At 39.4% G+C, this 16,831-nt stretch overlaps 1 protein-coding gene across 8 annotated transcripts in view; it reads right to left on the bottom strand.

The window, feature by feature from the left end:
* The window catches only part of Glis3 (GLIS family zinc finger 3), a 432,619-nt gene extending 415,794 nt beyond the window's left edge, over nt 1-16,825 (bottom strand). The window contains exons 1-3 of one of the 8 annotated variants that reach the window (XM_048806835.1): nt 16,386-16,825; nt 13,897-14,001; nt 3,084-3,569 (exon numbers count right to left, since the gene is read on the bottom strand). In XM_048806835.1, coding sequence (XP_048662792.1) covers nt 3,084-3,471 — 388 coding nt within the window. In that variant the 5' untranslated portion in view covers nt 3,472-3,569; nt 13,897-14,001; nt 16,386-16,825. Of the gene's footprint in view, nt 1-3,083; nt 3,570-13,896; nt 14,002-14,814; nt 15,099-15,343; nt 15,559-16,385 lie in introns of those variants that run through there. The other 7 variants (XM_048806837.1, XM_048806836.1, XM_048806840.1 and 4 more) reach the window with 7 other exon arrangements.
* Between the last annotated feature and the right edge of the window lie 6 nt (nt 16,826-16,831).

The raw sequence follows: 16,831 nt of genomic DNA, 5'->3' as shown, positions 1-16,831 counted from the left end.
GATGCGCATCTGTGTGACAATCTTTAGGTGGATGAAATTGTACACAGCTCCACTACCTTCCTAAAAGTTAGTACAACCACTCTTCCGGCTCACAGGATGCACTGTCTTATCCAACATCACCTTTTTCTTGCCTTTGGACTCAAACTGAAACACTGGCTCTTCCTGGTCTTGGGCATGCTAGACCAAGGACTACACTATCAGCTCTCCTAGTTCTTAGGCCTTCAGACTCAGACTAGAATAACTATCTGTTCTCCCGGATCTCAGTTTGCCAATCTACCCTGAAGATTTAGGGACTTGCCAGCTTCCATAATCCTGTAAGCCAATTCCTTATAATAAATCTCTCTATATTCACTTATATACATTTATATATATAAATTTATCTTTTTGATAAATTTAATCAATTTATCTTTTTATTTATATAAATGTATGTAAGTATATACACACATATGTATATATACACACATGGATATAAATATACATTCTATTATTTTTGTTTTTCTGGAAAGCCCCAATTAATAGTCCCACAGAGTCACATGTTCCACCAGGGTCCTAGGAGATAACAGCCAAACTCCTTGGCATGTCATTCATAATCCTTCACTTGCCTTCTACTTATTCCTCTCCAGACTCATCTCTTACCAGTCTCTGTACACTAAACCCATGTAGAACTAGGTAAAAGTTCATGAAATGCCCCAGGTTTTGAATGTGCTTTTCTCCCAGCCCAGAACAATTTCTAGACAGCCCCCTCCACTCATACATGTGTCACATACGTATACATGTGCACATACACACACACACACATACACAGAGGACATACAATGTACAATTCCAAGACTGGCTCCTCACTCTGTAGGTGTCTACCTAAATATCTTACTCTCCTCCTAGATCCTCCTATTAAGCACAGACCAGAAATCTCTCTCAACAGTTGCCATACACTCTTTCAGAACCCTTACTCTGTTTTAACTGTACATATATTTGCCTGAATCCTCCACCAGCCTGAGGGCAAGGACTAGGTTTTATTGGTTGTTGTATTTCCAGAACAGTGGCTCATCCAAAATATATGCTCAATAATTATTTGCTGAACAAATGACCTGATGAAGTTCAAACAGTCCCAGATAATCAGTACTGACTTAATTTTGGAATTGTCAACCAAGATTCAAAAAGGACACATTCAGCTATTTCTGGCATCATCCAGACCACTGATGGTATCCAAGCTGAAAAACCAGGAAGAAGAATAACAGAGTATCTTCAATTCCTTACCTGTGCCCATGCACACCCCTACCATTTCAGTCCAAAACATGTACTATAAGCTAGCAAGCTGAGCAAGGAGCCACAAAGCTCACAGGAAGAGAAGCAGCACTATTTTTTATATGCATTCCAAGGTGTATTGACCCTGAGAGTTCACTATCACTTAAGTATCTGAAGCATTTTTTTCACCATGATTATAATTATAGCCATGTCTGGTCACCATCAAAGCAATATTCCCAAACTCCTTGCTGGCTGGTGCCCTTGAAGTTATTTATTCTTTCCAGACCTAGTGCCCTTATCGGTAGATCAGCCATAGTATACAACTGAGGGCTGTTGTGAGGAATAACTCAGACTATGTACTGGAAAGCACTCTACATGCTGCCTGACACATGCTAAGTTATACTTTAATAAATTCAAGTTATTAATATTATCACCATTATTATTGTCAGTCAGGTTTATAAACACAAGTACCTATGAAAGCAAGTTACAGTTCACTAGTCAAGCATGAGCTGAAAGATTTTACTGGGCCTCAGCCCCTGAAAATCCAAACGCTGCAGTTTGATATTAAGGAATTAACTTGCCATGCAGTGAACATAGCAACCTAACAATGACAGAGTTATTGTGGATATAGCCCCCAGGGAAACTTTTTCCTATACTAAAAATCAGTACCACTAAGAAATAAAACAACTCAAAACCAAATATAGACCAAATATAAATAAATTTTAAAAAAATAAAAAGAAGAAAATAAAAAACTACATGTGTATTTGGTTATGTGCTTTTCTTAGTGTCTGTGTAGAAATATACAGACACTAAGACAAGCAACTCTTTGGCTACTTGCCTGATATAAATCATTATTCACCTTAATTAACTGAGTGAGTGGCTGTTCAGAATGAGGCTCTTAATTCTATTTGATGATGTGAGTACTTTTAATAAAAACATTTACGACTAAATGCTAAAATACCTTAAGGAATATATAATTGTGTTATTTTACATAGCAAAGCTGTATTTTACATGGGATACATGGTCTTTCTCTTTTTATCCTAAATATACGTACAATCTGCAATGTAACTTCATTAAGTCAACAACAATTTCTAGAAAGAGTGTGTCATTCAAATAATTTGCTATTCTCCAACAATTATTCTGTAATTTAAAATATATGGTAATTCAAACACTATTAAGTTAAAAGTACATTCGCTCTCTGTATTTCAAATTAATCATTTTCTAGTTCTCCACAAGTACCAAACACATCTTTTCACTATTCTCTTCCAGCTTGCTTTCCTCCTGTTACTAGCTATATACTCAAAATTATAGGTTTTGCTCTTAAAATAATTTTTCTTATCATTTACAGTTACTGATTCTTCATTTATTGGCTGTTAAAATATTCCTCCTTTTTTAATCCTTCTCCTTCCAAACACCACCTTTCTTCTAGCGCTTCTAACACTAACATAAATTGCAGTCCAGTCGCCCGTTTCATCACCCATGGCCTGTAGAATAGAGCCGCCAGTGAGCCAGGGCACTGCTACAAGTATCAGAGGACAGGATCTTTCTAATCTTTCTCTGGCCCTTCTGCCACCGCCACCCAACCTATCTCCATATTTTGAATCTTTCTATTCTACTTTCCACTCTATTTCACAGTTCAATGAGGTATACCACACATGTACCCAGCATCTACCCCCAACAGACACACACCCCTTTACCCAGCAAGCTTAGATATCATTATGAGACCATGAACTTTGACCCTGAGATTGAATTATCTATCTTCCTAATTTTCTAGCAGGAAAGAGACTGGGGGAGAAAAACTTTCCATTTTTTCAAAGATCCCAGAAAGACAATCCTACCTTTCCCAGGATTTGGAGAAAAAGGGTTTCCAAACTCTTGCTGCTTTGGCTTTAAAGTGTGTGACCCTGACATGCCTCCAGCCTGGGTGACCTGGAATTGTGGCTTCCCATTGGTGAGCACTTGTCTCCTGGGGCTCAGGGCAGGCAGGTGGATAGAGCTCTCAGTCAGGGTGTTCTGAGGAGCCATCCCTCCTCCTGAGGGCATCTTGAGGTGGAGGCTGTTAACAAGGCTTCCAATAGCAGGGCTTGGTGTGCTGCCACAGGACGAGGGGCCAGGAGTCCCCGAGTGGGCTCGGATGGGAGGAATATGTTGGCCACTGACCATCCCAGGCCCCTGTGGGGTTCCTGATGTCCGGTGGAGACTCATGCCGCATGACCTTCCATTCATTCTGAAAAACCTGTGGCCAGGATGGTCAAATATCCAATGGCACTAATGACTCCTTTCAGGCAAAGTCCAATAAGTTATCCATGGTGTGGGTTATAAGCCTGTTTAAAAAACATAAATGCAGGCATTTTTTAAAGTAAAAATAAAAATAAAGTACAGTGAAGAGTTTTTAACCTCTGTAGCATTTTTACCTCTGAAGCATTCATATCAGGAAGAAAAGAAGCCCTCTTAGCAAAATGACCTTTTTTGTAGAATGAAGTCATCAAATACATGGCTCATTGGCAGGTATTCTCCCCTTCTGTATTCATGGTAGGTATGGACTATGGATCACTACCTTGTTTTGTTTGCCACGGAGCCCTTCTCAGTACAGTGCTTGGCAACTATGACCAATCACCTGGTGCCAGCTTGAAAAATGAAACTTATCTTGCTGCCTGAAGGATCTGTCCATACTAGTTCACTTTTGTACAGTGGTTTTTAGAAAATCCAAAAGCATCACCTTCCTGAACTATGAGACAAATGCTACAAAGTTCCTGGTAAACAAACACAAAGCAGACAAGGCCTCTATACTAGATGATAGGGATATTACACCACCTCTGATCTTCAGTCTAAGAGCAATCTTTTCACAATCTCTCAATTTACAAAAGATTAAATTCTGGGCCTGAGAATATTGCAAAGGTTTCATAAATCCTTATATTCAAACATTCACAGAAGCATTAGAATTTTGGTTCTATATGGATCCTACATTACAAGAACAGAAATAAAACCAACACAATACTCCAACCTTCCACTGAAGTCCTAGAAAAGAGAAGACTGTGCAAAATGCCTTATAGAAAACACAAGGAAAGAACAGTCCTTCTAACAGTAAGATATCCAGTATTACAGTGCAAGATATACTGGACGTTGTCCATAGTCTCATGACGTTTCCTATGCAGGAACCAAGAGAAGGACTGACATTAGCACAGGACACCATCATCTATCCATATGTGATACTATCAGTTCTCCATTGTTCTAAATCATCAAGGAAAGCCCTTCCCTCTCTTGAATAATGTGTATGCAATGAGGTGGCCCAGTGCCATGGTAATGCCACTACTCTAAATGTTTGATAGACACGTTCATAATATGTCTTTTATACTGACAAGATAGTCATGGAATAAAGCCAAAGTTGGACAAACACAAGAAATAAGGACACTGTATAAAGAAGAAACATTCAGATGTTCTCAACTGGATGATTCTCACTTTTGTCTGTGAGATCTCCTCAAGGTCTGAAACAAACATTTTCAATTCCACTTCAAAACAAATGACTCCTTAAGTCATCAAGGAAAGAATAGCAAGGAAGGAAAACTTCTAGTGAATTTTTTTTTCTTTTATAGTTTCCAGAAAGTCAAATATATTTAAGTTTCAATTCAAGTGTTCCATATACCTTCTGCAAAATTTACCATATGTGCCTATCTTGAAGAACTTCAAAAATAATTAACAAAATAAAACTTGGAATGTTTCCTCATTTTCACCAATTCTATATTTTGCTAAGAATTCCATTGGTCTCTCACATTCAACACTGCCTTTCTAACCAGTCCTAGGAAACACTCAAAAGTACTCCTCCAAGTCCAGTCTCACTCCTGCCCTCCCCTGCCCTTCAGTCCCCATGAATGGCCAACAAGTTCAAGTTATCCAAACTAAATGATTCATTTATGGAAAATTAAGAAATAGACCCTGATATTGGACTGGTTGTAAATTTTTTTTTAACACTGGAAAGATTCCAGTGCCTTTTTTGTTGTGTCCCTGTAGAAGAATCCGAGTGTATTCCCAGCCAGTCTGTTGATCCATTTATTGGTTGATCATGAGCAAGAGTCATTTAATATCTTCACGCTTTGCCAGATAAAACTATTCTCCACTCATTGATAAAATAATGTTTTCTGAGCGCTCTGAGCCCTACAAAAGAAATCACTTATTTTTGTATCCACCCAATAAAAAGGAAAGAAAAGGCAATGAAAAATGTCACATTGGCATTTTTTTTGAAAATGAAGAATTGTTCAACATGACTGGAAATATGAGTCACTAAGACCAGGATCCAAGTGACAAGTGTCTGCAGATTTGCAGACTGTGGCCATTTTCAGGTTTTTAAAAATAAGGGAGTCATTTTTGGCAAGAAGATCATACACAAGCAGGAATTCTCATCAAAAATTTGGATAAAAACACCTAAGTAAATACTTAGCATTAGGTTCGATCATTAAAAAGGTGAGTCTGCAAGAAGGGAAAATAATTAAAGTGCTGAGAACTTAATTAAGTATCAGGCACTCACACCTGTCTGACTTGCAATGATTTTCTTTTTTTTATAAACTGCACTCCTGTTTTAAATAGCTTTAGGTTGAAAGTTAAAAACAACAACAAAATGTACTTAAATTTTATTACTGAAAAGGCAGCAGCTAAAAAGTAAAGTAACTAATACCAAGAAGAAAAAGCAACAGGTCCTAATGGCATGTGAGCTGAACAAGACAAAACTAAACTACATGTGAAAATATACCTAAAGTTCTCATCTTCTTATTAATATGCCAACAGATTTTTTCAAGCATTAGATACCAGAATGCAAATATAAATTTTGTTTATTCTTATTATAATATGTTGTATACTTCTTAGCTAAGCCATAAGAACAGGACAAAATTTTAAGTTTACATGGTAACCAAAAAGGAAGAAATTGCTCATTTTTAAGGACATATGCTTGTAGAGTCAAATTTAAAAAGAGCATTCAAACAGTCAAGAGGCCTGAGTTTCATTTCTGGCAAGCCATTTGTAATGTGTCTGGATTTAGAGGTTTCATCCCCAAAGGTTGACTATGATCATGGGGTCTCTTGACTTTTTGTTATTCCAGATAATTGGGGTATGAAAGATTAACAAAAATATCCACTGACTGTAATCAAGAATACATACGTAGATTCTGCTGCACCCACGGCCCTTAAATCTAGGGTGACTGGGGAGACATGGAAGCAAAAGTAATGTCAGTGTCGACCAGCTCCATCAAAGCAAGAGCAGACAGGAAGGTTCTCCTGCCAGCAGCATGCAGAAAGACAACACTAACCAGGAAAAATGAGTCCACTCATTGCAAAGAAAATAAAACCACAACTAATTTGTAAAAATACCTAACTGGTAGAATTCCATGGGAAGAGTCTCTATTTAAAAACTTGATCAAATTCCTCAGCATTTTCTCCTTTTGTCCTCCATCCAACTACTCTACCCCAGGCCACCACCCAACAGAAAAAAAAAAAAGGAGAAAAAGAAAAGAAACTAAAGAAAAGGTATAAATTCAGGGCATTTTAGATCTGGTGTATTGACACATTTATGTTTTTATACTCCATTGGATTGCAGGACAAAAATGTTCGTTCAGCTAATGAGTCAACACGAGAGTTAATAAATCTTTCCTCTTGACCATTTTCAAACTCTTAAAACATACTCCTGTAAATCAGGTCAGGGAGGAAATGACTTAACCCCTAAGGAAACTAAGGCACAAAACCATTTAAAATTGCACTGTTTTTCTGGAAAAGCATGACTTTAATCAAAATATAAAATCATAACTCTACATTCTACCCAAGGTTCCAGGCACTGTTCCTCGTGGATTAAGAAATTAAACAAACGGAAGCAATATTAACTCATCCATTTGAGAAAATTCCAAAAACACAAGTTCCATAATGTCTATTTACAGCCAAAGGCCCTTTCTTAGTAAATATCATTAATAGGCTCATCTAGAGTCATAATTCATCTGATGAGCCAGTTAATTATTAATTTTCATACATCATTTCATTTCCTTAGGCTACATTTAGCCTCTGTTACATTTTCCATTCCTTATGCCACAAGTATTTCTTACTCTGCACAGAAAACCTGATAATGAAGCATAAAATACTGGTCACGAAAGAAACTTCTCCTGAGTCTGTATATATGTGTTTATTTCTAAACCATCTCAAATAGAGTTCTTATTGATTCTTCCTTTTCCCCGCTTTGGATTAATGATTGTATAATTTCATTAACACAGCCTTTTCAACTCAGCTGCCTTGATCGTTAATAGGCCGGTGATATTCCTGTGGGTTTCTCTTATTACAGCTTTTGTAGCCAGAAGAATATAGAAATGAAAGCCTATTGATAGATAATGTAAGTTATTCTCATGCACAGCTACAGTGTGAAGCACATTCTGCAATTCAATCAAGGACAGATAGACCTGAATGTTCTTAGATCCCAGGAGTTCATTTTAATAAGCAGAATGTACCTTGTCCTAACACAGGTGACTGACTCCTCAGAAAAGATTGTATAAACAAAAACCAATCATGTAAGTCATTTTATTGGCAACAATATAAACACAGCTATATTAGATGTCACCAATAAATCAAAATTATTCTTGTCTGCAATTTTAACAAGAGGAAAGTGCAAACATGTGCCTGTGGAGCTGGAGGATATTGTGGAGGAAATGTATTGGACGTGTACAATATCATTTCTCTAAATTGAAAGTGGAGGGTCCCATGTTATAATAAAGTAACCCACAACAAGGTATAGTCATCATTTCTAGGGACTCATAACTTTATCCAGTGAAACAGAAAAATTCACAGAACTGACAAAAGAAGTTACACAAAAACAGAGCTAAACTCCTTATGATTGAGGTGTGGAGCAGAAATGCAAGGAGCTTATAACTAATAACTAGAATGTATAGACCTTTTAACTCGAGTGCTCCCAAGGTCTAATGTTGGTAATTATAAAAATACTGACACATTTATTCTGAGCACCAAGATGTACAGATGTTACTCAAGCAATACAATTGCCAATAAGATGAAATCAAAGAAGTTTCACTCTTAGTTACACTAACTAAAAGTAAGACAAATTAGTGTTTCCTCCGGAGATTCTAGACCATTCTTCCAAACACCCTTCAGAAAAGAAAATGAATGTTATGGATATCACCTAACAGAAATCCTGACTTTCATTTATTTGTGGATTCTAACCCTTAGCTTATAAGCAATACATGTTATTTTCATTTTTTTATTTTTATATTTTATAAAATGTCCTCAAAACTGAAAATCTTTCCTGAATATATGAAGTGAAATAACTGGCAATACCATTTTAAATTTTAAAATAATATCTATGATATTAAAATTGTAAGTAGTACGGACTGGAGGTGTAGCTCAATGGTACAGTGCTTGTCTAGTATGCATGAGGCCCTGGGTTCAACCTCCACCACCACAAAAAAAAAAAGAAAGGTAGCAAATTTGGATATGACAAAACAGGAAAGAAGAAAGGAAGGGGAAGAAAAAGAAGAAGAGAAATGACTGAGTCAAATTCTGAAATTTATTCCAATCAGTCCATCCCAACTTAAAACTCAGAAGGAGCATTGAGAATCTTCAACACAACGATAGTGATTACAGACTGCTGGAAGAAATTCAGAACCATCAGAAAAATACTGCTGGAGGGCAATTTAAAAAGTTCAATAACCTCTCTTAGAATCCACTTTCCACACTTCAGTACACCTATATAACTCTCATATCCTCCTACTTTACTAAATGTCATTCATTTTAATAGTAATTACTTGGAAGTGTTTCACTTACTTTGCCTCAGTCATTAACTCATCAATGAGTACAGAAAGGTCTAGAAAGCTGTGGCCCTACCAAAAATGGCAAAGGAGAGGGGGATGATTAGGGATTTCCCTTGGTCAACCAAAAGAAATCATTCAAAATGAGAATGAACTTGAACCAAAAAGATTTTTAGGCTAAACAAATAAATTCAGAAAGATAACAACACCTTGGCCCTGTCTAGGTATGACTATATTCTAAGCTCCTAGACCAATCTTTTAACAAAGTGCTCTCTCTGCAGCAGTGTTTTTCAAACTGGATTGCAATCCACTGGTGGTCCACGAATCAATTATTCAACAGGGAAAGCATTTTTTAATGAAATAGAACCAACTAGAATAAAATATAAGTTAACATAATATTCCAATGTATATTAATGATCAAGTATGGTTTTATTTCAGTTGTTTATGAGTATACATGTCTTCATATCTGTATGCAGACAGTGTGCTCTGGGTTATGATAAAATTTGCATTTTATGGTGGGCCACAGTCAAAACAGAATAATAGCCACTGTTATAAAAACATTTGAACTCGTCGCCTACACAAATAGCTAGAAAGAACAGTTTCAGGCATAGAATGAGTTGAACAATTGACAAAAAATAAATACCAAAATAGGGATGTATTGAGGGAAAGATCTAAAAGTTTTATCTTTTAGCTTTATAAGATATAAAAATTAAATAATGTAAAGCCACATTTCTACCATTGCTGTCATTGTGCCTCTTGATAAATATCAAATTGATCAATTGTGTTCAATAAGTAATAATTGATTGACGGGCTAACAGAATCAACATCAAAATGAATAGCAGTTTTAGATCTTTCTCACTGCAGAGAGTAGATGACCCGTCTCCCCTGTATAAAACCCTGTTCTTAAAATGCAAAAGAGAAAAAAGTTTAAATTAACACATAACTGTCTTTGAGAACTGAGTTTTTCAAAATGTGTTCTTAATATGAGTTAACCATCAGATCCTGAGATGAAATATTTGAAATGGAAAAATGAACACATTCCCTATGATGTCACCACTGAATTAATTACCTGAATTGCAGAGAGTGAGTACCACATGGCCATGGTTTCCAACACAAAGGCTTCTTCAAAAATATAAAAGCAAAGTAACTAGCTGGAGAATTTTTCTTTAAAAAGAAAATCCTCACACAAAGATGTACACAGGTAGTAAAATATGACAAAATAAAAAGAGCATTCTTTGTCATTTGTTCTGTGTAACCTACTATTGAGTCCACATAAATATTTTCACAGCTAAAAATCACAATCCTCTCAAAAGGGTAAAAACATCTACCTATGGAAGATTGTAAAAATAAAACTAATCATTCCCTAAACTAAATATTCAAGCATATTAAAGCATTCCTATCACACATGTAACTGAGTGATATCTTTCCTTCAGTGTATTTATTGCTTAAAGACAACCAATGTAACTATTTTTAGCTGTTGGTAGACAGAAGTTTTATACAAGTTAAATTATGTGCACTGACATCAGTGTAGAAGTATGAATGTCCACAACAATGACTAGGCTTTTAACCAACATGACAACATATTTATTAAAAAAAATTTTTTGAACCTCTGTGAATGACTCAGCCAAGTTACAGACAGAAGTGGAATCTATTGGTCATGCTGTAAAGGTTGGGAAAACATTAATCCGTTTCTTCACACAGAAGAATAACAAAATTCATACACAGCCCTGGCATCTGGTTGGTTCTCTATGTACAATATTCAGTAGGCCTAGAAATGAAACTTCACAGATCTGGCTCAGAACTGCATAAACAACTGATATTCAGAAAGTCTGATCTCTCTATTAAGGAACCTAGGACAGGGTCAGATCTTGCACCATGATCCTATCTGCCCATCTGTAGTTCACCAGGGCTTGTTGCCCCCAAAAGGAATCTGCAGCCTTTATGTTCTTAGCCTAGAAAAGATCATGTCAGACAAGAACAGCCCCAATAGCTTTCTTCATCTCAAGTCCACCCTCATTTATGAAGAGCCTTCATGATTTCAAGCTTTAGAGACAAATCTCTGATTTTGTTCCCAAAGTGGAATATGTGGATCCTTATTTCTGTCCATCATACATCTTGCCTTAGAGTCTACCCCAATAGTCTTTCCCCTCCTTTCTCCTTTTTGTTCTCTTTTACCCAAACGCCAGATCCTGTTCACCCTCCAAATACACACTTAAGCCCTCCCTGATACTTTCTTAGTCTCCACATCTCTGATCTTAGGTAAAATAGGGATAATTACACTTCTGTGAATAGATTGTAATATTAGAGAATAATAAATGAGAAAATACATGTCACATGCTTAGCAGAATGCCTGAGACTTATATAAAACGACCCAATAAATGTTAAGTATTTTACTTTATAAACCTCTTTTAACATTCATACCTCTCTACATTGCATTATAGTTATTTGCCTATGTTACATCTCTCTGTCTAAATTCTAATTTCATTAATATTCGAAGTTATTCTAATTTATCTTTGAACTCTTCCAAGCTCTTACATTTTCATACATTGTTTTATACTATATCTATATATTTATGTTTTCAGACTACTTTTAACATGTCTTTTAATACTACATTTACATATTTATCATATCCAAATTATTAATATTGTACTGACCATCTACACAGAAATATGGTATGAGTTGAACAATTACAACCTATATTTATTATTTATTGCCTAAACAAATGCAATATAAATGAGATATGACCATACAGTCATGAACCTCATGCTTTGTAGCTTATAGACCCAGTTTAATTACAGCTGCATGTTTCTCAGTCTATTCCTCATCTATTCCTTTCTCTAATAGGAAAAGCAACATAGAAATCCTATGACATGGGGCTGGTGTTGTGGCTCAGTAATAGAGTACTTGCCTAACATACACGAGACCCTGGGTTCAATCCCCAGAAAGAAAGAGAAATCTTACAATATACCTTTTGGGGTAGGCACATCATTCTTGCCTTTATCTTGGCATATTGGTGAATAATGAAAAATCTTAGCTAAAAGATACAAAACAAATAGTTCACTACTAAGCTCAGGCTTCTTTTACTGTGGGGTTGATGGCCCTCACCTAGAAAATGCCTGAATATATGAAGTGAAATAACTGGCAATACCATTTTAAATTTTTAAATAATATCTATGATATTCAAATTATAAGCAGTACGGACTACTTCTGGATTGCTGAGGTAGAGGGAACTCCTCAGTGTTTTCCTGCTCATATATACAGGACTGGGGTCCCACCAGACATGTCACTAGTATTTGTTCAGATTCCGTAACCAGGCTGTCAATATTTAAAATATAGCTTGTTTCACTAGTGTTTTCCTTAATTCTATTATATTAAGTAGTGCCTGACCAACTAATTTCTGCAAGTCCAACTGTTCCATCATCTCTCAAGGGGAGTTCCAATTATTTGACCTACTAAAAGTTTCTGTCAAGTGAAAGAAGTCAGACCCAAGAGTTCATAATGGATTATTCCATTTACATAGATTTAAAAAAACAAACAGGATAACAGACGTGTTAGAAGTGAGAGCAGTGGTTACCTTAGAGGAAGACAGCAACTGGAATGGCATATGAGAATATTTCTGGTGTATTGGTAATGCTGTTTCTTGATCCACATACTAGTTACACAGGTGTACTCAGTTTGTAAAAAATTGTTAAGCTTAAGGTAGGTGAATTCTCCTGAACAGATATTTTCTTTCAATTAAAAAAAAAAAACTGACTTTTGTGTCAATTCTGTCTAAAGTAAGCGGGACACTAGGAACACCCGGAACTTGGGCATCTTTTAATTCAACTACCTGCTAATGTCATTTTAAAGATTTTGCTATGACTCATCCTCACTGAATAACAGTGCTTGTTTTACTGAGCAAACTTCCTACATGCCCTTTCTTCTTCTCCAATACATATTGAGTCTATAAACCAACCAAACATAAAGAGTTAAAGAGTAAAGCCTTGTAGTTCCACCTTATTTACAATATAACATCCTCTACAGAAAATAATTACAGAAACACAGGAAATGACTTCTCCAGGGATGAGAATGTGCATAGGATGCTGCTTCCTGAATTATCTCCTTCAAAAGTACTCCCTCTGTCATCTGGGAGAATTGCAAATTAACATTCCAACTCCAAAGATCAATAACTACAATAAGAGAGGCACAGGTAGAAAGAATGACCTCAGGCTTAATTTACTAGCAGGAAAAAACACAAAGGAAAAAAAGAGCACTGAGCTCTCTTCTGAAACCATGGAAAGACTACTCTCAGCCATAGAACGAAAGCAGGGCTGATACAAAACACGAATTTGATTTTATTTAACCTCTCCCACCCCACATATTTTGGCCCAGTAGGAATTTCATCCACTAGGTAGACCGGAATCCATCCAAAGAGAAAAAGAATTTGTTTCCTACTTGGATAGTGATCACTTCGTCCCAAGCAAACCAACAACCCTAGATAGTCAATCTCTGTTAACCTGACTACTATTAAGAAATTTGGGTGGAATCAGAAAAAAAAAAAAAAAAAAGATGCTCTCCTAAAACAGCCTATAGTAAACCAAGGAGAAATGGAGTTATCACAGCAGCAGCTGGAAGTAAATATTCATACTCAAGAAGGGCTGAATCCTTCCAGCAAGAAAGGAAATAAATTATCAAATTACTGGTAAGGAAGAATGTTTTAGAAATAATGGAAAAGAAATGTCCCTGTCCTTCCTTTCACAGGTAAAGTTGGGGCTGGTCTGGCTGAACAGACAACTAGTGAAAATATATTAAAACCATAGTACATTTAAGGATAATCTTAGAACTTCAGCATGTTCTCAACTGCAAAAATAATATATAATACCACATACTCTGTCTCTAGATGGCTTCATAGTTTCCAGGAACCGCCTTCATTGTTTTTCTGCAAACTTTTGCATGTCACACCTGCTTTACACAGGTGCCTCACTGGAAGCAAACTTGGAGGAGAAAAGGAGGAAAAGGAAGATTTAAATCAACACAAATAAATTCTGTACCAAAAATAAAAGAAATTGTTCCCCAGTTTAGTTTTTAAGGGGAGATTCAGCAGGGAAGGAGACAGACAGAGGGACGTCTGGCTACTTCCCAAGGCAGAAATCATGACTCATCAAAGCTTTCAGAGGGGACAGAAGAGACTTTGCATTTGTCTTGAGTTCACCTTCAGGCCAAGAAATGCTCTCTGAACTGGGAACTGGGAACCTTACATGTTTGTCCTGGGTCTGCGACGAATGGCAACGAGGTCTTTGGCAAAACCTCTAAAATTCTGAGTCTAGCTTTCCTCTTCAGTAGGTGATCACTAAGTTCCCCTCTAGCTTTAACAGTCTAGGACTTGAGATTCCAGGTCCTGTAACCTCAGGGGAATTGGTCCACTGGGGGGAGCTGCAGAACTTCCCTTTGCTCACCAACTCTAGGGCCCTGGGGCCCCAACTCTCAGTAGTTGCTGATGTTCCGTTAAAAGATGGTCCTAAGGAATTGGGGAGAGGGTGTAGAGCCCTTCTCTCGGTAAAAGGGGGCCATAATTGCAGGAGTTCAGTCCTTATGGACGCTGCTCATTGCGACTCCGGAAGTAACCCCCTTACCCTGTGCCCGGATTTAAGTGTTCCAGAAATGGGGGCCAAGCTGATGCCAAGGAAGCCTGGCAGCGAGGGCGAGGCACACCGAGCAGGGAAGACAGGTTTAGGTGCTGGGGGCCAGAGAGATAGTGGAGAGCTGCGTGGAGCCAGACAGAAGGGCAGCCCTCCTTGGTTCCTTACCCCTGTAACTTGGCGGGTCAGGGTCCTAGGCCCAAGCCCCTGGGTTCCTTGGCGCGGAGTGAGGGGCGGGTCTGGAGGCGGAGGCGCGAGGCCTCTGGGGCGCGCTTTGCCGCGACCCTGTCACTCCCCCGCCGCCTCCGCCCCCACCCTCGGCTGCGTCCGCGAGCGAGCGAACGCAGCAAAACAAAACAAACTCGTGCCGGCTTCCTGTTGTGCAACCCAGTCCCGAGTAAGACGGGGACTGAAAGGGCTCCACCGCGGGCTGCCAGCTAGGAAACCCGAGCGGTGGGTACCTTCGCACTGCCCGGCCCGGCCAGAGCCTGGAACCGCAGGAGCCACTGCCGGGCTCGCCGCACTCAGGAGCACAAATCCCGCAAGCCAGCGTTGAGCGCCACCCTCCCCCGCCGTGCAAGTGCGCCCACCCTGGGGTGTCCTTTCGCTTCTCGACTCCTAAACACCTCTAAGGAGCCTAAGGGCTCGACTTACGGAACCAGAAAAAGCTTTCCCCAAAGTTTCTCCCCCCAGGTACCTAATTGAATCATCCATTGGATGACAAATCCAAAGGGGCCAAGATTTCCAGACACTTGGGTGACTTCCTTGTCCCCGAGGTGACTTGTCAGCTCCAGTGAGTAACTTGGAATTGTCGCTCCGGGCAAGGTGTGTGTCTAGGACAGAACCCTGCTGGCTCACTCACGCTTTCCAGAGAGCTGCCCGGCCGACTTCAAAATACACACAGGGTCATTTATAGGGACTGCACTCGTATGCAGGACAAAGTCCTCGAGACTGAGACATTTTCCAAACAGAGCTGACATTTTGTCCGGTCCCATAAAAATGTAAACGCGAGGTGACGAACCCGGCGGGGAGTGTTCGTGTCTGAATGTGTCTGCGCTTTTGCAGCGTGGGAGGTTATAGTTACAGACCTGGAGGCTGCGGGTAACTGGACCGGTCCCAGCGACTAGTATATGTACCCCCAAACTGAGGACCTCCAGAAACAATGGGGACACACACTTGGGGGATGCACAAGCTGGAAAACAACCTTCGTGGAGCTCCAAAAGCACGTGGAACTTGAAAAGGCAACCACAGCCCGGTGTGTGCGCGAAAGACCTCACGTCACCCCATCAATTCTCACTTCGCCAAAGTTTCCCTTCAATGGGGACAGGGTGGCGTGCACAGTTCCCGTGCGTCCTGTAACTTGCCCTTATTATGTAGCCCTCTAGAACTTGGAGTTTAACAGAAAACACAAAAACTCTTCCTAATTAGCGAAACTTTAACACCTTGTGGATTTCCTGTCTTCTACACTCGGCTCTTAGGCAACTAACTGAAAGAACACAGTTTGATTCCTACTTGAGTGTTACTATCAGTCTCAGTAGGTGTAGATCCCTAAAAGACCTACAAATCTGGGGGGTGGGGTGCGCGTATCCTTAAACCCGCGCGAATGCCACCGGCTCAGCGTGGAAAACTATTTCTAATCCCTAGTTTGCGTCTCTGAGCTTTCACTCCCCCACATTCTCTAGCGCCTTGTTTCTCCTAGTCTCTCACCAGCGAACAAAGTTCCTATGGCATCCACTTACCAGGTAACCAGGATTTCCACAACAAAGCTCGGCGTGAGGGTCCCTTCCCCCGGCCAGCTGGCGCGAATGACAGCGGGAGGCCAGGGCTGGCGAGAAGTAACTTGGGGCTCCAGCCCTTCAACGCGCTGCACGGGTTCTGCCTCCTTCGGAAATGAAAACTCCCATCCAAGCCAGGGGACGGAGCGCTGAAACCCGGCCCAAGTGCCGTGTGTGCGCGCGCGTCTGAGAGGGCAGTGGCGGCAGGGGGAGGAGAAGGCAGAAGGCGGGTGGCTGGACCCTCGGCATCAGCTCATTCTCCCTGCTACACGCATACACACGCAAATAATGTTTTTAAAAAGTTGAGTTGAGACTTTGTGCTTCGCCTGTCCTGCTCATCCTCCCCCTGGGCCAGGCGATGTGAGTGTAGGGGCCAGACCCGGGATGCTGGCTATTGATGCCGGCGGGTC

This window comes from Marmota marmota, unplaced genomic scaffold (genome assembly GCF_001458135.2).
Source record: "Marmota marmota marmota unplaced genomic scaffold, marMar, whole genome shotgun sequence".
Lineage (NCBI taxonomy): Eukaryota > Metazoa > Chordata > Mammalia > Rodentia > Sciuridae > Marmota > Marmota marmota.
Note: the sequence above shows the minus strand (reverse complement) of the source record. Positions and strands in the feature narration are given on the sequence as shown.